The sequence below is a fragment of the Podarcis bocagei genome (genome assembly GCF_964188305.1).
Source record: "Podarcis bocagei genome assembly, chromosome: 2".
In the NCBI taxonomy this organism is placed as follows: Eukaryota; Metazoa; Chordata; class Lepidosauria; order Squamata; family Lacertidae; genus Podarcis; species Podarcis bocagei.
This window is the reverse complement of record NC_138126.1, coordinates 9,179,449-9,203,419: the sequence shown is the minus strand read 5'-3', so window position 1 is coordinate 9,203,419 and position 23,971 is coordinate 9,179,449. Positions and strand designations below refer to the sequence as shown.

At 46.7% G+C, this 23,971-nt stretch overlaps 2 protein-coding genes across 4 annotated transcripts in view; both read left to right on the top strand.

The window, feature by feature from the left end:
* The window catches only part of LOC308580736 (uncharacterized protein), a 154,119-nt gene that overhangs the window by 114,545 nt on the left and 15,603 nt on the right, over window positions 1-23,971 (top strand). The window contains exons 1-5 of one of the 3 annotated variants that reach the window (XM_081182856.1): window positions 15,254-15,717; window positions 17,494-17,991; window positions 18,855-18,975; window positions 21,415-21,497; window positions 23,513-23,639. The exons of 1 other annotated variant lie outside the window; for it this stretch is intronic. In XM_081182856.1, the coding sequence (XP_081038982.1) occupies window positions 17,575-17,991; window positions 18,855-18,975; window positions 21,415-21,497; window positions 23,513-23,639 (748 nt within the window). In that variant the 5' untranslated portion in view covers window positions 15,254-15,717; window positions 17,494-17,574. Of the gene's footprint in view, window positions 1-15,253; window positions 15,718-16,564; window positions 17,992-18,854; window positions 18,976-21,414; window positions 21,498-23,512; window positions 23,640-23,971 lie in introns of those variants that run through there. One more of the 3 variants, XM_081182853.1, reaches the window with a different exon arrangement.
* LOC308580579 (uncharacterized protein) lies at window positions 1,821-13,199 on the top strand. Its single transcript, XM_081182434.1, has 6 exons — window positions 1,821-1,951; window positions 5,983-6,479; window positions 7,639-7,762; window positions 9,737-9,816; window positions 10,022-10,154; window positions 11,282-13,199. Exons 2-6 carry the CDS (start codon window positions 6,081-6,083, stop codon window positions 12,481-12,483), a joined length of 1,938 nt encoding a protein of 645 aa, XP_081038560.1. The 5' UTR covers window positions 1,821-1,951; window positions 5,983-6,080; the 3' UTR covers window positions 12,484-13,199.

Below are 23,971 nucleotides of genomic sequence, written 5' to 3'. Positions count from 1 at the left end.
TATGTCATTTATTTGGCAATATTGTAACGAATCTGTTAACAGAGCTTTTTTATCCTCATATTTTTTCACCTTTAATTTGTTTTCTACTTCTGTTAACAGATCTTTGTATGTTGCCCAGTTTCGTGTTTACCTCTTTTTACAGACATGGTTTCTAATGGGGAAAGCCACAAAGGTGTCTTGTTCTCTAATAAATTCTTATATTTGTCCCATACTTGGTAAATTGATTCCCTTATAATGTGGTTCAGGAATCCCTTGTGCACCTTTGTTTTCTCATACCAAAATTCAGAATGCTAACCAAATCTATTATCACGTCCTTCCAGATCTGATACTTCAATATTGTTTAACTATATCCATTAGCCAATCATGTGCAGCCAATCACGGGCTGCATTTTAAATTGCATTTTAACCTGTATTTTAAATTGGTTCCCCCCCTTATTTTTACTGTGATTTTATTGGTGTTACCCGCCCTGAGCCCGGCTCTGGCTGGGGAGGGCAGGGTATAAATAAAAGTTATTATTATTGTTGTTATTATTATTGCACATAATCCCCTGCCCAGCAACAAAGGATCGAGAGCAGGGGTAGCAACCTAAGGTTCGGGGGCCGGATGCGGCCCCATCGCCTTCTAAATCTGGCCTGCGGATGGTCTGGGAATCAGTGTGTTTTTACATGAGTAAAGGCTGGGCTGGATGAATCCCAAGCCGGAATTAAGATCGCCGGAAGAAATATCAGCAACCTCAGATATGCAGATGACAAAACCTTGATGGCAGAAAGTGAGGAGGAATTAAAGAACCTTTTAATGAGGGTGATAGAGGAGAGAGCAAAATATGGTCTGAAGTTCAACATCAAAAAAACGAAGATCATGGCCACTGGGCCCATCACCTCCTGGCAAATAGAAGGGGAAGAAATGGAGGCAGTGATAGATTTTACTTTCTTGGGCTCCATGATCACTTCAGATGGCGACAGCAGTCACGAAAATAAAAGACGCCTACTCCTTGGGAGAAGGGCAATGACAGGCCTAGACAGCATCTTGAGAAGTAGAGACGTCATCTTGCCAACAAAGGTCTGTATAGTTAAAGCCATGGTTTTCCCAGTAGTGATGTATGGAAGTGAGAGCTGGACCATCAAGAAGGCTGATCGCCGAAGAATTGATGCTTTTGAATTATGGTGTTGGAGGAGACTCTTGAGAGTCCCATGGATTGCAAGAAGATCAAACCTATCCATTCGGAAGGAAATCAGCCCTGAGTGCTCACTGGAAGGACAGATCCTGAAGCTGAGGCTCCAATACTTTGGCCACCTCATGAGAAGAGAAGTCTCCCTGGAAAAGACCCTGATGTTGGGAAAGATGGAGGGCACAAGGAGAAGGGGAGGACAGGGGACGAGGTGGTTGGACAGTGTTCTCGAAGAGACCAGCATGAGTTTGACCAAACTGCGGGAGGCAGTGGAAGACAGGAGAGCCTGGTGTGCTCTGGTCCATGGGGTCACAAAGAGTCGGACGCGACTAAACAACTAAACAACAACAAAGATTGTGTCTTTTTATTTCAAATGCATCTTTGGGTTATTTGTGGGGCATAGGAATTTGTTTATCCCCCCCAAAAAAATATAGTCCAGCCCCCCCACATGGTCTGAGGGACAGTGGACCAGCCCGCAGCTGAAAAAGGTTGCTGACCCCTGATCAAGAGGCTTCAAGAGGCTGCTGAACATCCTAACGGGTTAAAGGAACTTTAACAGGATTCCTAGAGAGGAAGGGGAAGTTGAGAGGATTCCTAGAGAGGAAGGGGAAGTGGAGAGGATTCCTAGAGAGGAAGGGGCAGTGGAGAGGATTCCTAGAGAGGAAGGGAGGGTGTTCTCATACCGGAAGTGCATCTCCACCCCCCCCACCAACCCACCTCTCCTGTAGGGAAGCTTCTTCTGTCTCCCCCAAGCGCTGCATCGGTGGCCCCACCTGGGATCTGGTGAGCCGCCCCCCCAAAAACTGTCTCTTTGAAGGGTAGGGGTCCCTGGGCTGCAGGGGTGGGTGCCTAGGAGGACCTGAAAGGGAGGGGTGAGGAGGGGGAGATTCCGGGATCCCAGGCTTTGAATGGGGAGAAAATGTGGGGTGGGGGGGTTAGGGGTAGCCGGCTGAGAGTGTTTAGGGAGCCAAACCCTGGCCCCACTTTGCCCCATAGGGAGGCAGCCTCTGCAGCAGATTCTTCTGGGATCTGCCCAACACAACACACAATAATAATAATAATAATAATTTGTACCACGCCCATCTGGCTGGGCTTCCCCAGCCACTCTGGGCGGCTTCCAACAAAGATTAAAAATACATTAAAATGTCACACGTAAAAACTTCCCTGCACACAAGCTTTTAGGGATCCGGGCTTCTTTCTCCCTCCTCTCTGAAAAGCCAGCAGGAGGCCCCTTGGATGTTTCATGCCGTGGGGAGGTTTCAAGGTCTGCAGGGCTGGGGGGCTGGGAGAGAATCATCAGCTGCGCTTCTGTTAGGATTTGCACCGCCACCACAGTCAAGCACATACCCTCCAACATTTTTATTTTTACTTTTTAATATAATTTTTATTAAGTTTTCTGTTTTACAGCTTTGAATATTCATTTAGACAACCTTGAAATATCAGTGACTTCCCTTCTTCTCTTTCCATGGTTCATTTTGCATAGCATAAATCCCTGCATATTTTATATAAACTAAAGCATTCAGTATTCCATTATTCCTTCCATCAAAACCTATTTACACTGTTGAATTCATCTTGATGCTGCCAACGTTTTCAAGTGTACACAATTCCCCCCCCCCATATATTCAATAAACATTTTCCAATCTTCTTTAAACAAGTGTTCTTCTTGTTCTCTTATTCTGTAAATTAGATCCGCAAGCTGTGCATATTCCAACAGTTTAAGTTGCCATTCTTCTTTGGTTGGGACTTTGCTCGTATAATATTATCAAAATCATCATCCTATGATTTATACCCCGCCCATCTGTCTGGTTTGCCCCAGCCATTCTGAGCAGCTTCCAACATATATAAAAACATAAAGGTAAAGGGACCCTGACCATTAGGTCCAGTCGTGACCGACTGGGGTTGCGGGGCTCATTTCGCTTTACTGGGTGAGGGAGCCGGTTGCTGACCCCTTCCGGGTCATGTGTCCAGCATGACTAAGCCACTTCTGGCAAACCAGAGCAGCGCATGGAAACGCCGTTTACCTTCCCGCCGGAGCGATACCTATTTATCTACTTGCACTTTGAGGTGCTTTCGAACTGCTAGGTTGGCAGGAGCAGGGACCGAGCAATGGCAGCTCACCCCGTTGTGGGGATTCGAACTGCCGACCTTCTTATCAGCAAGTCCCAGGCTCTGTGGTTTAACCCACAGCACCACCCGCGTCCCTTATAAAAACATAATAAATTATTAAACATTAAAAAACTTCCCTGTACAGGGCTGGGGGGGGGGTCGGATAGCTACATACCTTCTAGCATTTCCCTGATGAAAATAGGGAGGTCCCAGGGAAAAGCGAGACATTTGGAGATCAAATCAGAAACCAGGGTGGCTTCTGTAAGTAAATCCCTGGAAAATAGGGACACTTGGAGGGTCTGCAGGCACGGTGGACACTTGTGTGTGTTGGTGTGCGCTTTCAGATGTGCAGCACATAACCCGTGCAGGGGAACTTTTTTTTTTTTTGTCCCGGAGTACAGAAGCACAGCTGAAAATGGGAACCCTTTTTAATCTAAGGCAGCAGGTACCAGTGGGAAGTAAACAGGCTTGTGTGCGAGTGGTTTATGGATTACGCAGTGAGGATTATAGAGAAGGGGTGGGGATGGGAATCAGTGGAAGGCTGAGAGCCATAAGGGATGGACTGGAGAGAGGGATGGATGCAGGATCCTCTGATTCCCAAGGGCATGGAAGGCTTTAATCCAGAGCCCTCACGCGACATAACTGCCCTCTAATCTCCAGTACGGTCGTATCTCGGAAGTCAAATGGAATCCGTTCCGGAAGTCCATCCGACTTCCAAAAAGTTTGGAAAACAAAGCGCTGCTTCTGATTGGCTGCAGGAAGCTCCTGCAGCCAATAACTTATATGAAACAAAGCAACATTCAACAATCCAACAGAATCTAATAGTAAGGTAAAGGTAAAGGGACCCCTGACCATTAGGTCCAGTCGTGACTGACTCTGGGGTTGCAGCGCTCATCTCGCTTTATTGGCCAAGGGAGCCAGCATACAGCTTCCGGGGCATGTGGCCAGCATGACTAAGCCGCTTCTGGCGAACCAGAGCAGTGTACGGAAATACCATTTACCTTCCCGCTGGAGTGGTACCTATTTATCTACTTGCACTTTGATGTGCTTTCGAACTGCTAAGTTGGCAGGAGCAGGGACCGAGCAACGGGAGCTCACCCCGTTGCAGGGATTCGAACCGCCGACCTTCTGATCGGCAAGTCCTAGGCTCTGTGGTTTAACCCACAGCGCCACAGCAAATAATAATTAAGCAGTTCAACCACAATAAAGAATTACCAATATATAATAAAAGTAACATCAAATCACAATGCATAATATACCACAAAACGTACAAAACCATGTAAAAGGATCAAATTGAGAAACAAAGAAGCACAACTTATGAAACTATTTTTTTAAAAAAAATATCCCTGAATGAATGAATTGTTCCATACTGCTGCTGCTGCTGCTGTTCTCAAAGTCATAGTCTGGGAAAAGCTAGGTGGGGCAAGGCAGGAGGAAATCCATTGCCTGATGAGGAACTGAAAGTCTGTCTCCCCTCACCTCTAGAGACTGATATGGGAGAGACATAATAATAATAATAATAATAATAATAATAATAATAATAATAATAATAAATTTATACCCCACCCTTTCCATTTCAGAAAACCAGGCTCAGGGCAGCTAACAACAAATTTAAGACACTTAATTATAAAAGCAGCATAAAATATGAATAACAATAAAATTCAAAAATCAATTTAGGGCTAGCTGGCTGAATTGGTCCTACTTGGGCAAGCGAGGAGGCCAGGGGAGAACTAGCTGTGGGGTCTCAGAGTGGGTAATCTTCATAAAAGGGGAGGGGGAGGGAAGGGAAAGGAAACAAAAGATCAGGCTGAATTCAAATTAAAGGCCAGGCGGAATAGCTCTGTCTTACAGGCCCGACGGAAGGAGGTTAAATCCTGAAGGGTCTTAGTCTCATGGGACAGAGCATTCCACCAGATTGGAGCCATCACTGAAAAGGCCCTGGCCCTGTTGGGGGATAGTCTAAATTCTTTAGGGCCCGGGACCTCTAAACTATGGTTATTCATGGACCTTAAGGTCCTCTGCGGGGCATACCAGGAGAGGTGGTCCCGTAGATACGTTAATATAAATATTTATTTATACATAAATATAAGCAGTCCAAATGCCCAAATAGATATCTACAGTGGTGCCTCGCAAGACGAAATTAATCCGTTCCGCGAGTCTCTTCGTCTAGCGGTTTTTTCGTCTTGCGAAGCAACCCAATTAGCGGCTTAGCGCTATTAGCGGTTTAGCGGCTATTAAAGGCTTATCGGCTTATCGGATTAGCTGCTAAAAGGCTATTAAAGGCTTAGATAAAGGGGGGGGGAATCGAAAAAAAATCTCAAGACTCGCAAGACATTTTCGTCTTGCGAAGCAAGCCCATAGGGAAATTGGTCCTGCGAAGCAACTCAAAAACGGAAAACCCTTTCGTCTAGCGGGTTTTCCGTCTTGCGAGGCACCACTGTAAATGAAAGTGACTATTATAAGCCATGCAATCAGATGTAGAAAGAGCAGTGAAATCTTCAGGCCACTGGGTGTTAGATGTTGAGTCTTCCTCCATTCAGCCTTGCAGTAACTTAGCCCCATAAGGACTTGGAGAACCCATGTTTGTTGTCCATCTGTTAGTCCAAAGAGCTGCTTCGTAGCCAGACTCGTCCAGCTTTGGTGAACGGAAAGCTTCTAGCCGTAACAATTCAATGATTCTCTAACAAGCCATTTTCTTCACTTTTCAGGGCTTGGTTGTACCTTGAATCAGGGCAGCTTTTGCCTTGAAAAGGCAGATTGGAAGAAGAGGGGAGAGCCAGAGGATTCCTTGGAGCACAGACCCAACATGGACGGACAAGCCACAGCTGGCCTTGACACCACCCGGGTTGGGAGGAGTGAGGGATTCTGGGAAAGAACCATGCAGAATATCCTGGGTGCGGAGGACGCTCTCAGCTCAGACGTTCAGCGCCAACGTTTCAGGCAGTTCCACTACCAGGAGGCCGAGGGGCCCCGAGACGTTTGCAACCTGCTTCATGACTTCTGCCGTCGGTGGCTGAAGCCACAGCTTCACTCTAAGACTCAGATCCTGGACCTGGTCATCCTGGAGCAGTTCCTGGCTGTCCTTCCCCCGGAGATGCAAAGCTGGGTGAGGGAATGTGGAGCAGAGACCTGTTCCCAGGCGGTGGCCCTGGCCGAAGGTTTCCTCCTGAGCCAGGCAGAGGACAGGAAGCCGGAAGAGCCGCAGGTTTGGAAAAGTTTTGTTCAGGTGGTTTGAAAGGGCTGAGGAACGTGAAGCAGAAAATCCCAAAACTCCCTATATTTTTCAAATCCGTTCTGAAACATAGCTGTCAACCGTCCCTTATTTGGCAGGAAACTCCCTTATCCCAGCGCCATGTCCCGCTGCTGTCCCTTATTGATGATGTCCCTTAAATTTCCTGGGTTTCATGCTCGCCCGGCTCTGGAGGGAAGCAGCGGCTCGGGGGTCCTCCGCTGTGAGAGAGCACGCGCGCACGAGCTGCCGTGTCTCCGTCTCTGCTTTTCCCCCCTCAGGTTGAGGAGGCGGGTGGTGGCGGGCGGGCAGGCAGGCAGCCCCTCTGTTGAGAGACTTCTGCCGCTCTGCCAGGGGAAGCCGGAGGCTGTGGCTGAGGAGGTGGCCTGAGGGAAGAGGAAGAGAAGGGGATGGACGCAGAAGGACGGCACTTCAGCGGCTGCTGCGGCGCCGCAACCGCCTCATGCCAGGCTTGCGGGCGGCATGGGTGAGAGTCTCCCTCCCTCCCTCTCGTGCAGCAAAGGGCCGATGGAACTCCTCACGCCAGGACGACGGCAGCCCCGACGTGCTGCTTAGCATCCCCTCCAACCAGTGCAACATCTTAATGTAGTGATTTCCCCCCTGCATCCCTTTCATAACTCTATTTTTATAAATCATTTGTCCATCCATAGTTCAAATTTTTACTACAAGTTTTCTGTCAATCCTACCAATGTTTGTAACTCTTTACAAGAGCTTTTCAACTAAATTATAAACTTTCCCCGTTCTTTATTAAAGAGGTCCTCTTCCTGGTTTCTAATTCTGCCTGTAAGCTTTGCCTTATCGACGTCATTCATCAGTTTTGTCTGCCCCTCTTCTTCGGTCGGAGTTGTAGACCCTTAGGATCATGTAGCCCAACCCCCTGCAAAACACAGTCAGTGGCAGCCAAAGCAGCGTGGCTCCATCAGTGCCGGATTTCTGCATAAGCCAAGCAAAATCCCTTATTTTGGCTGCTGATCCCTGATTTTCGAGGCTGCTGGTCCCTTATTTTCAAATCTGTAAGTTGACAGCTATGTTCTGAAAGTGTCCCACATGCCAAAGCCTTTGCCGCTAACGCTCCTTTTCTCATCCTCCCCCCCGTTCCCTCTTTCCGGTTAAGGGTCTGTTCACAGAAGTCGCCACTGATTTCCTTGATGCTGTGAAGGCTCCAGAGAACATCAGAGAGATTCCCCTGCAAAGGTGGAAGGTTCAGGAGGAGAAGGAGGGAGGCACCATCTTGCTGGGTAATGGAGCATGAACACGAACTTGGTCTCCTTCCATTAATCATTGGGAAACAAAATTTTTGTTGCATTGACACCTGCAGTTGTTCTAACCTGATTTTGACGTGCTGATTTCATATCAGAAGTTGGTTTTGTTCTGTAAGCTCCAGTTTTTTTTGCAATTCCTGTTTTTCACTTTTCACCATAATCTTTCACAATGCAAGAATTCAGTATTTTATTCAACACATAGCCAAAGTAGTACAATATGAGTATAAATGTAAGTGACTTATATAGCATTGAACATGACATGTATCGCATTGAAAACGACATGTGTATCTATGTACAGTTGGAGGTATGCAAAAAAAATGTATTCCCTTGGGATACTGGGGAACAATTTTTTTCCCCATTTTCTTTTGCATGAGATTTTTCAACTGTTCTTATATGTTCTTATATGGTCCAATCTGAAAAATACAAATATTTAGGTTAGGTTAGGTTAGGTTACAAAACTATAAAAATTAAGAAAAATTAAGTTTGCAAAACAATAATTACCATGTGGTTAGGGTAGATCAACGTGTCAGTGTGCACTTATCCCCAGTGTAAATATGACATATCGGCAAAAGTCGGAAACTGCAAGATAACTATAGCATGTACAGTGGTGCCCCGCAAGACGAATGCCTCGCAAGACGAAAAACCCGCTAGACGAAAGGGTTTTCCGTTTTTCGATGCACTTCGCAAGACGAATTTCCCTATGGGCTTGCTTCGCTAGACGAAAAAGTCTTGCGAGTCTTGAGATTTTTTTCGCTCCCCCCCTTTTGCTAAGCCGCTAAGCCGCTAATAGCCTTTTAGCCGCTAAGCCTTTAATAGCCGCTAAACTGCTAATAGCGCTAATCCGCTAATAGGGTTGCTTTGCAAGACGAAAAAACCGCTAGACGAAGAGACTCGCAGAACGGATTAATTTCGTCTTGCGAGGCACCACTGTACACGAAAATCGATTTCAGATTTGAAATCAGCATTGAAAGAACGTATAAGAACAGTTGAAAAATCTCATGCAACAGAAAATGGGAAAAAAATTGTTCCCCAGTGTTATGGAAGAAATCCAAGAAATCCTTCCGTGTTCTCCTGACTCTGCTGTGTGTGTGTGTGTGCTCGCACACGCACGCGCAGGGGGGCGAGATACACTTCCTTCTGGTCCTTTTCTACAGTTCAATGTGATGTTAATTTTCAGCACTTGAACACATGGAAGCCAACTTGTACTTTGCCAAGATCCCAGCTGGGGAGAGATGTCTTTGCACAGTACAGTGGTGCCCCGCAAGACGAATGCCTCGCAAGACGAAAAACTTGCTAGACGAAAGGGTTTTGCGTTTTTTGAGTCGCTTCACAAGACGAATTTCCCTATGGGCTTGCTTCGCAAGACGAAACGTCTTGCGAGTTCTTGCGAGTTTGTTTCCTTTTTCTTAAAGCCACTAAGCCGTTAATAGCCACTAAGCCGCTAATAGCCATGCTTCGCAAGACAAAAAAACCGCAAGACGAAGAGACTCGCGGAACGGATTAATTTTGTCTTGCAAGGCACCACTGTACAGTCAAACCTCAGTTGTCGAATGTAATCCGTCCCATTTGGCTTCCGAAATGTTCGACAACCAAGGCACGGTTTCTGATTGGCTGCAGGAGATTCCTGCACTCCAGCGGAAGCCGCTTCAGACGTTTGGCTTCCGAAAAACGTTTGAAAACCAGAACACCTCCGGGTTTTTGGCATTTGGGAGCTCAAATGTTCCGAAACAGAGGCGTTTGGGAACTGAGGTTTGACTGTACTGAAAATGAAAGCGTCTATATAACGAAATATACATGACAGATTATAATGTACGTGACATTTTGTAATATATACGACATTTTGTAATATACATGACATTTTGTAATGTCAAGGGGGTGCTTAGACATGGGCCACTTAACCTCTGAGACAAGCCCATTCTGATCTTTGTCTCCCACCTTTGTCTCTCACAGGCGATGGAATGATGCCAGCGAGACTTAACCATCCATTTCTTTCTGGTGGAAGGGAAGCAGTTGCTGTGGCAACGGACCAGGTAAGGGGAAGGACCAATGGGGCTGCCAGGAGGTAGTCAGGGTGTGTCTGTATTTTGGCATTTAAAGGGGGGGGAGTTATGGGGTCAAGGAAGTTGCCCAACAGGAAGGCTGTGGATGCAGGGGTCGCAGGAAGGCAGCATTGGTGAGTTTTATGAACTGGGGTGGTATTATCAATAAAGGGGAAAATATTTGCTTTTCCTTCAGGACCCAGCATCGTTTGAGGATGTGGCTGTGTGTTTCACGGCAGAGGAGTGGGTTCTGCTGGATCCTGACCAAAGAGCTCTACACAAAGAAGTCATGGAGGAGAACTGTGGGATCGTGGCCTCTCTCAGTAAAAGTATATTTCCCTAGTGGATTATAATATTTATTTAGAAATTATATATGAATTTTAGCTGCTGCTTCTGTTTTGCAGAATCCCAACAATTTAGTACCTCCTTCTTTCCATAAAGTAAAGGGTAAAGGGACCCCTGACCATTAGTTCCAGTCGTGACCGACTCTGGGGTTGCCGCGCTCATCTCGCTTTATTGGCCGAGGGAGCCGGCATACAGCTTCCGAGTCATGTGGCCAGCATGACTAAGCCACTTCTGGTGAACCAGAGCAGCACACGGAAACGCCGTTTACCTTCTCGCCAGAGTGGTACCTATTTATCTACTTGCACTTTGACGTGCTTTCAAACTGCTAGGTTGGCAGGAGCAGAGACTGAGCAACGGGAGCTCACCCCGTCGTCGGGATTCGAACCGCTGACCTTCTGATCGGCAAGCCCTAGGCTCTGTGGTTTAACCCACAGCGCCACCTGTGTCCCCCTTCTTTCAATAGAGCAGGATTTATCTATTTTTCTTTATCGAAATATTTATATCCCCCCCTTTCCATTGAACAGAAATCTACAAGTTGGCTAACAATGCTTGGACCTCAATATGAACAATTAAAACTAGAACACAATCAAAACAACAGTTTGTAAAAGTGAGAGAGATATATATGGGCATATCTGTACACATAGTCCATATTTGCAAAGAAGCTTCAGTAACAACATTAGATTTTTTTAAACTGATGAATTTAATAATTTCCCAGGTGCCCATGAAAAATCCTGTTGTATATTCATGGAACTTGGCACGACAGTTCAAATTGGTGAATGATTTTCTATGTCTTGCCCTGATGCACAAAAGATTTTCAAATTTTGACAATTCCTTCCTTAAAAATAGGGTTTTGTTTTGTTGAATGTAAACCTTGTTTTTTCTTTTTAAGGAAATTGCATTAGCATGTCTTCTGCAAATTATGTCCCTCCCCGTTCTCTCAATTCCACCATGTCACATCCACTAAATTGACACTCTCCTTTAGAATCAAAAAATCTGGCTCTCCTATCTTGTCTTGGTGGTTTCTGTCATCAGAATATAACCACCTATATGTGGTCTGTCACAAAAGGATTTCAAGCTCTCTTTCTACCTCATTTTCCTATTTTCATTACAGCACGCGGAAAGGACCTTCATCATAGTTCTGATCTTGCTACACATCAAAGCATTCATATTGGGGAGAAACCTTATCAGTGCCTGGAGTGTGGAAAGAGTTTCCATCCGAACAGGACTTCACATCACATAATTCACACAGGGGAGGAGCCATATCGGTGCTTAGAGTGTGAAAAGGCTTTTCATGAGAACAAAAGTCTCACTTATCAAACTCATCAGAAAATTCACACAGTGGAGAAAACCTATGCACCCTTAGAGTGTGTGAAGAGCTTTGAACAAAACAGAACTCTCACTAATCATCAGAGAATTCACAGAGAAGAGAAACCGTATCAGTGTTTGGAGTGTGGAAAGTTCTTCAGCAGCAGGACGAAGCTCACTGATCATCAGAGAACTCACACAGGGGAGAAGCCATATCAATGCTTAGTGTGTGGAATGAGCTTCACTCAGAAGAGGAATCTCACCTGTCATCAGACAATTCACACAGGGGAGAAACCATATCAGTGCCTGGAGTGCGGAAAGAGCTTCAGGCAGAATTTAACTCTTACTTACCACCAAAGAATTCACACAGGGGAGAAACCGTACAAATGCTTGGAGTGCAGAAAGAGCTTCATTCGGAAGTGCGATCTCACTTATCACCAAAGAACTCACTCCGGGGAGAAACCACATAAATGCCTGGAATGTGGAAAGAGCTTCATGCAAAAGACGAGCCTCACTTCTCATCAAAAAATTCATACCGGAGACAAACCATATAAATGCTCAGAGTGCGGGAAGGGTTTCTGCCTGAACAAAGACCTCATTCGCCATCAGAGAGTTCACACAGGGGAGAAACCGTACAAATGCCTGGAATGTGGGAAGTGCTTCACACAGAAGACGATTCTTACTGCTCATCAGAGAGTTCATACTGGGGAGAAACCGTATCAGTGCTTGGAATGTGGAAAGGGCTTCACACAAAAGGCAAATCTCACCTATCATCAAGGAATTCACACAGGGGAGAAACCGTATCAGTGTTTGGTGTGTGGAAAGTGCTTCTGTCTGAGCAGGGACCTCACTTCTCATCAAAGAATTCACACGCAGGAGAAACCATACCAGTGCAATGTGGGAACGGCTTCGATACAAGGGCATACCTCCATTGTCATGAAAGAATTCACTCAGGGGCAAAAACATATTAGTACCTGGAGTGTGGAAAGAGCTTCAGATAGACTATAACTCTTACTTATCATTAGATAATCCACTCAGTGGAAAAGCATGTGAATTCTGGGAGTGTGGAAAGCATTACCGTATGAATTCAAGGCTCTCTGCCCCACCCCTGACCATATAGGGTTTTTAAAAATCCCCAATTAAACATTAACCCTGACCCCAAATTGATTTGGGGCCAGATCCTGTTTGGGTGTCCCCCTGGTTAGGGTGAGGGGTGCAGCCCCAGGAGCAAACAAGTTACATTATCCATGTATGAATTCATTATTTTTTGGTTTGTTAGACTTCCTGAGCAACACCAGTTCCTTTCTGCTAGTGTGTGCATGTGTGTAGATACTGACACACAAACAAGCAAGCAAACAAACATATATCATGTGATGGATGCCCAGGGTGGTCCTAACAGGAAGAGTCAAACTTTGTTTCACTCCTGCAACTGATGGGTGGAGGGACGGGGATAGGGAGAGATTTGGGATATCACTGAACAAGCATAACTGGCGTTAGGAGGAGCTGGGTGCATTTTCTCAGCTAAGTGGATTTTGGGTTGCAAACCTCTTTAAGAAATGCTTCGTTTCTCTTTCTGAAAGCATCTAAAAGAAGAAGAAATGTATATTTACAGTACTGGACACAGCTGTGTAAAACAAGGAAAGGATGTTCTGCGTGGTATGTTGGTGCTAGAAAAACAGGATAGAGCTTTTCGTATACATAAGTGAAATAAATGTCTTAAACTGCGTTTTTGTTGCCTGTCCTCGCACTTCAGCACGGAGGGGAGGGGCTGGAGACGCCTTCAGTGACACCTGTCAAATCTGAACGCAGGGAGGTCAAAAGGTCTTTTCCTTTTTCATCTCTTTCCGCTCCAATCTCTCTTGGGGCTATGTTCCGTGGACCTTTCCCTACAGGGTCAAAATTGTAAGTTGGAAACTCCCCAGGAGAGGGACCCTTTTGTTTTCATGTGTCCGTTGCTCTTTCAGGGTGGGAAACTTTGTGTGGGCTGGTGGGCCAGATAGTTATCTGTCTCCAGCCCTGTTGGCCAACTTCCATAAGAGGGCAAGGCAATTCACTTGTCAAATCGCCTGATATCGATCGTGGTTTCTCTCAAGCACCGGACAGCTGGCTGCTTGACACCCTTCGGCCACCCTGTGCTCCACAAAGCACTGAGCGTAAGTCTGGGTCCAGGCTTTTTTGAGGGTCAGGGGCAGTGAGAAAACAAAAGTGACCCTTATTTTCTCGCTGCCCCCCCCCCCACTTACATCCAGACTTTCTTCCCTTCTGTTGCTGTGTGTTCTTCAAATACAGGGAGGTGACAGGGAAGTGGGACGATGCCCTTCAAGGCTGCTGCTTCTTCCTTTAAACAAAGTCAGCACCCCCACCGGAAGAGGGCAAGTGGAGGCTTGAAGATGGGGATGGCCTGCTAGATGAAGTTTGGGTACCACTTTGCGTCAGTCTGTGGAGGAGAGTGTGGCTGGGGAAACCCAGCCAGATGGGCAGGGCACAAATAATAAATTATTTTTATTATAAATTCTTAATTATCATAAGCCCTCAGATGTTCTGCAATGGGAGCGTGGAGGGTTCCTCCATCTTTTACACACCTTGCTTTTGTTAACTGAGAAATCTGAGGGCTCCCTTGGACAAAAAAACAAGGACACCAGCCAGGAATACCAGAGCAAAACAGCAGCCGGTAGGCTTGGTCTTTATGGAAGGCTGTCGCAACAGGACTCCCACCTGCAACAAGATGGAAGCCCTGAAAAAAGAGCCCCCCAACTTTTATTAGCTGCTAATCCCCATGTTAGGTAAAGGTAAAGGGACCCCTGACCATTAGGTCCAGTCGTGGCCGACTCTGGGGTTGCGGTGCTCATTTCACTTTATTGGCCAAGGGAGCCGGCATACAGCTTCCGGGTCATGTGGCCAGCATGACTAAGCCGCTTCTGGCGAACCAGAGCAGTGCACGGAAACGCCGTTTACCTTCCCGCCGGAACGGTACCTATTTATCTACTTGATTCGAACCACTGACCTTCTGATCGGGAAGTCCTAGGCTCTGTGGTTTAACCCACAGCGCCACCCGCATCCCCATGTTACACCCCCCCCAAACTACATCACTCATACATCATGGTTACATCATGAAAGGGGAGGTCTGGTGGCAGTAATCTGTGCATCCTGGACCCTGCCCCATGGTTCCCCTTGCCCTCCACCAAACACCCATCAAGTGTAACAAGAGATATTTACATTTCCCTGTTTCCCAGCCAAGTTAATGACACCCTTTTGTCTTCATCTGGGTTTGTTATTTCTGGAATGGCTACCTGTCTGGCACTCGTCAGGATGTCAGGATTACCACTCAGGCAGAGGCCCTGCTGAGTAGCTGAGCTCACATGTCTATATGAATTTCTGAAGTTTTCCCAGTGAGCCAGTACATAGATACATCTATCAGTGAATTCTTACATTTGGTATCGTGCAGCAGAGGCCCTTTGAATAGATAGGCAGAAACTGTGATGAAGTGTTTTGTAGGGACAAATCACAAAAGTCACAGAAGCGATTGTGCTGATTTTGGTAGTGGGCTGCATGTGCATGATATCTGTTGGAGGGGCAATCCCCCCCCCCAAACTATACATAAATTCCTGCAACACTTTACACAAAGCAAAAACCCAGGTCTTTCCCCACCTCTAACTCTTTGCTCCCTGCGTCTCCTCGCTGCCAAACCCATTTCACTATGAGCAGAGCAGATAGGCTCCCATAGACAGCTGATCGTAGAGGGGGGGGAGAGGCGAGTAGCCCACACTTCCGGTCATGCGGTGTGGGGCAGGAGCATCACGTGCAAGGCTCGGCCCCCAAACCTCTTTGGCACCCCCCCTCTTTATTTTTATTTTTTGCACGGATGATCCAGAGGCGCTAGATGAAACCTGAAGAAACGTGCACCTGGGAGGCTCAGGCACTGTTTTGGGAAGGGGGTGGGACAGCTCAGTCGCTAGTGCAGGAGAGTCTTGGGTTCGAGTCCCGCGCTGGGCAAAAGATTCTTGCATTGGGCAGGGTTGGGCTGGATGACCCCGGGGGATCCCTTCCAACTCTACGATTCCTCCTGCACGATAACCTTCTAAGGGTTAAAGTGAACGGAGCAGGATGCCTAGACGGGAAGGCAATAGGAGGAAGAGGATGGGGCGGGGGGGGGGTTGTGGAGGGCGCCTCCTCCCCTCTGCTTTCCTGCCCGGTTCATCTGTCTCTTGCAAGAGCTGCGTGGGTGGTCCCTTCTGGGCTCTGGTGAGCGGGGGCGGGGCGGGGGGGGCATGCACATTGTTTGTGCATTTGGGTGAAGGGGAGCCCCAGGGCTGTGGGGGAGGGTGCAAGGTCGGGGGAGGGGTCAGGCAGGAAAATGACAGCTGGGGTGGGGTGGGGGGCTGGAAACCCCCCTGGGGGGATACCCATGTTCCTACTCTAGCCCAATGGTTGCCATTAATTTGATTTTGAACTGATTTTGGAATGAATTGATTTTAGAATGTATTTCCATTAACTGATGGTGATTTTATGTAAACTGTGTTATTTTTACAGTCCTTAGCCGCTCTGAGCCCAGCTTTGGCTGGGGAGGGCAGGATATAAATAATAAAAAATTCTTATTATTATTATGCCACCCAGTGAATGCAATGCAAAGTAAGGGGCTCCTTCAGGTCTACTGGGCTGAGGCCGTTTAGGGCTTTAAAGGTCAGCACCAACACTTTGATTTGAACACACTTGTGTGGCTATGGTTTAGAGACCATGAGATAGCTCAGTCGGCAGAGCATACGAATTCTAGAATCCTGGAGTTGGAAGGGAACCCGGGGGTCATCTAGTCCAACCCCCACACACAATGCAGGAAGAGGCAGCTGTCTCTTGAGATTCTTAATCTCAGGGTCGTGGGTTCGAGCCTCACATTTGGCAAAAACAGTGGCGTAGCGTGGGGGGTGCAGGGGGGCCGGCCGCACCGGGCGCAACATCTGGGGGTTAGGGTTAAGGGGTGCAAATCCACGGGTTAGGGGGCGCAAATTACTTGCCTTGCCCCGGGTGCTGACAACCCACGCTACGCCACTGGGCAAAAAGATTCCTGCATTGGATTAGAGGAACCTACAGTTCTGTGGTTACAGAGTGAGGGTTAAAGGCCTTGGCTATGGACTTGGTGGAAGGCTGAGGGGAGGGGGAAGAGCTGTCAAGGTTGCTGCATCCTCTCAAAAAGATGGGAGGCTTCCAATAAAATCAATCAATCCATCCATCCATCAATCCATGGCCTTCATGTGGAGGAATCTCCCTCCATTATTTGTTGTGGGACTTGACAAACAATTCACCTGCTTCTCCTTCCTTGGGAAGAGCTGTTTGAAAGCCAAACTCAGGCTGGTTTCCTGCGGGAAAATCTTCCAGCCCTGACAATGCAATAATTCTGGTCTTGTAGTAAGGTTAAAGCTTATTGGGAAATGATACGTAATGAATTGGAAAGGATGTTCAAAATAACTTTAAAAAAAAAACAAAAAACCAGCAGCTTTTCTTTTGGGAATTATAGGGACAGAACTACATAAATTGTATAGAAACTTATTTATGTACACGACTGCAGCAGCAAAAATGTTACTTGCCCCAAAATGGAAAGAAGCAGAAGTTCCAGAAAAGGAAGAGTGGGTGTAAAAACTTATGGAATATGCAGAAATGGCGAAACTTACAGGAAGAATAAGAAATCAAGATAACAAACTTCTTATAAAAGATTGGAAACGGTTCATTGAATATTTACAGATCAATTGTAAACAGATAAAAACATTAGCAGGATTAATGTAACAACCTGCAGTTTTATAAGAGTATATATTTACAGAAGATAAATAAATGCACAAGTAAAATGAACTTGAAGATGCAGAAGACATTAAAAAAAATAAGGGACCGCAGAAAGAGGGGAAGGAAGTCACAACCTGGAAATGTTAAATAGATTGTAAAACTAATAAAATGTATATATTTGAAAAAATATAAATAAACAAATAAGACAATGCAATAATTCTCTAACAAGACAATGTGTTGGCTTTGCAGGAATTGGTGTAACGCCTCTGGTCAGCACAGTTTTTGAAGAAGAAGGAAGATTCGGAATCTTCTTTGGAGCCCAGATCAGTGATGGACAAGCAAGACTTAGCTGGGCCTACAAGAAGAAGGGTGTCTGATGACTTCAACATTGGGAACAGCGGAGAATTTTGGGAAAGAAGCACGCAGGAGATTCCGGGCGAGGAGGATGCCCTCAGCTCAGATGTTCAGCGCCAGAAGTTCAGGCGTTTCTGCTACCAGGAGGCTGAGGGACCCCGAGAGGTTTGCAACCGGCTCCACCGCCTTTGCAGGGAGTGGCTGAATCCAGAGCGACACACGAAAAATCAGATCCTGGACCTGGTGATCCTGGAGCAGTTCCTGGCTGTCCTCCCCCCGGAGATGGAGAACTGGGTGAGGGAATGTGGAGCGGAGACCAGCTATCAGGCGGTGGCCCTGGCCGAAGGTTTCCTCCTGAGCCGGGCAGAGGAGAAGAAGCAGGAAGAGCAGCAGGTGAGAGCTTTATATCCTAATTTTTAGGGGGCAGGAGTGTGAGGGAGGGTACCCCATAATTGCTTTTGCCGGAAAAGAAATCTCACATAGAATGTTTCTGTGTCATTTGGTGGGGTTTTATTTCCTAGGCTTTGGACTTTGAAGCTCAGTATTTGCTATCCAGGCCAGCTCAGGAAATATTGGTGTCTTGATAAATATTGGTGTACCACCGCTATTTGGTGATTGTTTGCATGATATATACAAAAGGTTGTTGAGTTTGTTTTTTTCCTTTGGTGAGAGTTGTTTTGGGGCTTTTCTTGGATTTTTAAAGCATTTTTAAATACAGTGGAACCTTGGTCTTCGAACGCCTCCGTAGTCGAATGTTTCAGTTCCCGAACCTCAAAAACCTAGAAGTAATTGCTCCGGTTTTCAAATGTTTTTCGGAAGCTGAATGTGCTATGCGGCTTCCGTTTTGAGTTTCGTTAATGTGTTGAGGCTTCCGCTTTTCGGTTTTCGAACGTTTCAGAAGTTGAACAGTCTTCTGGAACGGATTACGTTCGGAAACCGAGATTCCACTGTATAAAAAATCGCCATGCTTGCCATACCTGTCCGGGTTTCCCCGGACATTTTGCCAGTTCAGCAAAAATCCTCCCGGACATCATTTTGCAGCCCAATTCCAGGATATATCCGGGAAAACCAGGATGTATGGCAGCCCTGTAATACCCTGCTATTTGGGTTGTTAATAATGTCAATAATAAGAATAATAATTCATGTACGGAAACCCCGCTTCCCGTCATTTGCCAACCTTTTCTGAAAGCATCCCAAGCTTTTTCCTCTGATATTCTTTTTCTAACCCTGCTCCCCATCCCCTGTTTCTGGCAAAGGGCCTGTTTGCAGAAGGGGCCGCTGGTTTCCCTGAGGCAGAGAAGACGCCTTTGGACGCCAGAGGGAGGCCCCTGAGATGGATGGTCGTGCAGGAGGGGGAACAAGGTGCCGCCATACCGGGTAAGGATTAACGAGGCAGGCTTGAACTTGGCCTGATCCGTTGCTATGCAATAAGAGGAGGAGTTTGGATTTGATATCCCACTTTATCACAACCCGAAGGAGTCTCAAAGCAGCTCACATTCTCCTTTCCCTTCCTCCCCCACAACAAACACTCTGTGAGGCGAGTGGGGCTGAGAGACTTCAGAGAAGTGTGACTGGCCCAAGGTCACCCAGCAGCTGCATGTGGAGGAGCGGAGACGCGAACCCAGTCCCCAGATTACGAGACTGCCGCTCTTAACCACTACACCACACAGTAGATGCAATAAAGACAGGGCAGCCCAACCTCTCAGACCATGTGGGCTGCAAGAATACTTTGACATGACACAGGGAGTGAAGACAAAATTTGATGCCGGCTCTCCATCATCATAATAAATAATAATAATAATAATAATAATAATAATAATAATAATAATAATAATAATAATAATAATAATATATTATTTATTATTTATACCCCGCCCATTTGGCTGGGTTTCCCCAGCCACTCTGGGCGGCTTCCAAAAGAATATTAAAATACTGTGATACATCAAACATTAAAAGCTCTCCAAGTGGCCCTGTGGGTTAAACCACAGAGCCTCGGGCTTGCCGATCAGAAGGTCGGCGGTTCGAATCCCCGTGACGGGGTGAGCTCCCGTTGCTCGGTCCCTGCTCCTGCCAACCTAGCAGTTCGAAAGCATGTCAAAGTGCAAGTAGATAAATAGGTACCGCTCCGGCGGGAAGGTAAATGGCGTTTCCGCGCGCTGCTCTGGTTCGCCAGAAGCGGCTTAGTCATGCTGGCCACATGACCCGGAAGCTGTCTACGGACAAACGCTGGCTCCCTCGGCCTATAGAGCGAGATGAGCGCCGCAACCCCAGAGTTAGTCACGACTAGACCTAATGGTCAGGGGTCCCTTTACCTTTTACCTCCAGCCCTAGGACCTCCCTCCCAAAGCTCAGCAACTCCCTTACCCAGCTTTGGGAAGGCAGTGGAGGGCTGGCGGATGTCAAATGCTGCTGAGGGCTGCCAAAAAAGGCCTCAAGGGCCACATGCGGCCTTTGGGCCATGCGTTGGACCACCCTGATTTAAAGGGCCTCGAGGTGGGGAGGAACTTTCTTCCAGTACTCCTCCACAGTGCTACATAAAGGTAAAGGGACCCCCAGTTGTGGCCAACTCTGGGGTTACGGCGCTCATCTCGCTTTACTGGCCGAGGGAGCCGGCTTACAGCTTCCGGGTCATGTGGCCAGCATGACTAAGCCACTTCTGGCGAACCAGAGCAGCGCACGGAAATGCCGTTTACCTTCCTGTCGGAGTGATACCTATTTATGTACTTGAACTTTGACGTGCTTTCGAACTGCTAGGTTGGCAGGAGCAGGGACCAAGCAATGGGAGCTCACCCCGTCGCAGGGATTTGAACCGCCGACCTTCTGATTGGCAAGCCCTAGGCTCTGTGGTTTAACCCACAGCGTCACCCTTGCTACATAGTCCTGCTCTATTCTGCCTTGGTCAGACCACACCAGGAATACTGTGTCCAGTTCTGGGCACCACAATTTAAAAAGGATGTTGACAAGCTGGAATATGTGCAGAGGAAGGCGACTAAGATGATCAAGGGTCTGGTCAGGGGGTTGGACTAGATGACCCTTGGGTCCCTCCCAACTCTTAAGATTCTACGATTCTGTGTTATTTTCAGCTCTCAAAGCAGCCTAGGACCCACGTACCTACGGGACTGCCTCTCCTGGTATGCCCCATGGAGGACCTTAAGGTCCACAAATGACAACATTTTGGAGGTCCCAAGTCACAAGGTGGTTAGGAAGGTCTCAACTAGGGCCAGGGCCTTTTCAGTACTGGCCCCGACTTGGTGGAACGCTCTGTCACAAGAGACTAGGGCCCTACGGGACTTGACATCTTTCCGCAGGGCCTGCAAGACAGAGCTGTTCCGCCTGGCCTTTGGTTTAGACTCAGTCTGACCCTTATGTTTCCCTCCCCTTCTGGTTTTGATCTATGGGCTACTATTAAAATGAGGCTGCATTTTAAATTGTATTTTTAACTTGTATTTTAAATTGGCCTCTCCCCCCCCCCATTATGTTTTTATTGAAATTTTGCTGTTATTAGCTGCCCTGAGCTTGGCTCTGGCAGGGGAGGGTATAAATAAAATATTATTATTATTATTATTATTATTATTATTATTATTATTATTATTATTATTATTATTATTCCACATGGAGGAAAACGCTTGATTTGTCAGTAATGGCTTACAAGGAGTGGAGATGAATAAAAAAAAAGTGGGGTCCTAAACATTCAGAGTGTATAAAACGGGTGAGACAATCTGTAAACTTACCTCAGTGTGTATTTTCGACTTGTGGCTCTTGCCCTCTGAGGCAAACGCCTGCTGATGTCTCTTTCTCCCTCCTTCTCTCTCCCAGGTGATGGAATGATGCTGGAAGGACCATCTCAGCTGCATCTTCCTTCTGGCAGAGGGGAAGCAGTTGCCATGGCAACAGATCAGGTAGGGGAAAAGAAGGGCTGGGGGGGGGCAGTCCCTCTGCCCGCTGCCACCTCCCTGGGCCTGACTGAATCTCTCTCCTTCCCTTTTATTCTTCATTTGACGAAGGCTGTGGGTGCCCATCATTAAGGTTTAAATCCTTATTTCATTTTTAGAAATAAAGTGATACGGGGGGGGGGAGGGGAGAAAGTTAAGGGACGAAAAGAACAACGATGTGTTTAAGAAAGAGAAAAAAATGAGTTAAAAAAACAAAATACAAAAGGGGAGAAAGTTAAGGGGTGAACAGAACCACGATGTGTGTAAGAAAGAGGGGAAAAAATGAGTTAAAAAAAACAAAGCCTAATGTAATATACTCCCATACATTCTTATATAAATTGATGCTGTGTTATTATCCTCTTTCTTTGCTTTTTTAAAATATTTTTTTATTAGTTTTACATAAAGTTGTACACAATAAACGTAGCCATTCCGGGGAAAAACCAAAAAGAGGTTCTTTCTAACCTTCAGACCTCCTTCCTTCCTTCCATGGGTTCCATTTCTTAAAAATAAAAATAAAAGAATCCCTGCATCATTTACCGTTATCTATCTGCGATATAATGATAGTAACCAAAGTTCATTTTACTTTACAAGTGTCATTGTATTCTTGCCAAGGATTTCAACTGCCTACAGTGGTCTTTCGAATATATTAAAAAGGTTATTCCAGTCTTTTGAAAATACTTGGTCTTCCTGGCTGCTGATCTTTCCCGTCATGTTTTGCCATTTCTGCATATTCCATCGCCCAGTTTTCTCTGGGTGGTACTTCTCCTTCTTTCCATCTCTGGGCCAGAAGCATCATCCTAATACATATTATTATTATATTTATTTATTTTATTATTTATTATTTATTATTTATACCCCACCCATCTGGCTGGGTTTCCTCAGCCACTCTGGGCGGCTTCCCACAGAATATTAAAATACAGTAGTCTATTAAACATTAAAAGCTTCCCTAAACAGGGCTGCCTTCAGATGTCTTCTAAAAGTCTGGTAGTTGTTTTTCTCTTTGACATTTGGTGGGAGGGCAGGTGCCACCACTGAGTAGGCCCTCTGCCTGGTTCCCTGTAACTTGGCTTCTTGCAGTGAGGGAACTGCCAGAAGGCCCTCGGTGCTGGACTTCAGTGTCCGCGCAGACCGATGGGGGTGGAGACGCTCCTTCAGATATACTGGACCGAGGCGGTTTAGGGCTTTAAAGGTCAGCACCAACATTTTGAATTGTGTTTGGAAACGTACTGGGAGCCAATGAAGATCTTCAGGACCGGTGTTATGTGGTCTCGGTGGCCGCTCCCAGTCTCCAGTCTAGCTGCCGCATTCTGGATTAGTTGTAGTTTCCGGGTCACCTTCAAAGGTAGCCCCACGTAGAGCGCATTGCAACAGTCCAAGCGGGAGATAACCAGAACATGCACCACTCTGGCGAGACAGTCTGCGGTCATACATTGATGTTAATAGCCTGCTACTTCCTGTATGAACTCATATTCCAAATGTTGTCAGATTTTATCCTAGTTTAAAATCCTGGACAATAAGACCCGGCCACCTTTCCCGTGTCTAGCCTTCTGGATTTTGCTGGTAGATCACGTTTGAAGGTAAAGGTAAAGGGACCCCTGACCATTAGGTCCAGTCGTGACCGACTCTGGGGTTGCGGCGCTCATCTCGCTTTATTGGCCGAGGGAGCCAGCGTACAGCTTCCGGGTCATGTGGCCAGCATGACTAAGCCGCTTCTGGTGAACCAGAGCAGCACACGGAAACGCCGTTTACCTTCCCACTGGAGCGGTACCTATTTATCTACTTACACTTTGATGTGCTTTCAAACTGCTAGGTTGGCAGGAGCAGGGACTGAGCAACGGGAGCTCACCCCATCTCAGGGATTCGAACCGCGACCTTCTGATCGGCAAACCCTAGGCTCTGTGGTTTAACACACAGTGCCACCTGCGTCCCAGATCATGTTTATGTTCCCTTTAAAGAGGAACGTGTTAATCTTTCCCTTTTAGGGTCCAGTGTCCTTCCAGGATGTGGCTGTGCACTTCACCGAGGAAGAATGGGCTCTGCTGGATCCTGACCAGAGAGGGCTGCACAAGGAAGTCATGGAGGAAAACTGTAAGGTCGTCGTCTCCCTTGGTGAGGCTCCGTGTTTCTCTTGTGTTTCTGGGGTGATCCTGAAGCCATCCAGGATTTGGCTTGACTTTTATTATCTATTTTGTGTCCTTATTTTGTATTTTAATATTATGAAACTCCTGAAGAGCTTTGGTAAACAGCGCTATTCAAATTTGAATAAGTAAGTACAGTTGTATATTGGTTTTCGAACAGAATGCGTTCCGGAAGTCCGTGCGACTTCCGAAACGTTTGGAAACCAAGGCACGGCTTCCGATTGGCAGCAAGGGCGTCCTGCAGCCAATCGGAAGCCACAGAAGTTGCGCGGGGCGTTCGGCTTCTGAGGCAAAGTTCAAAGT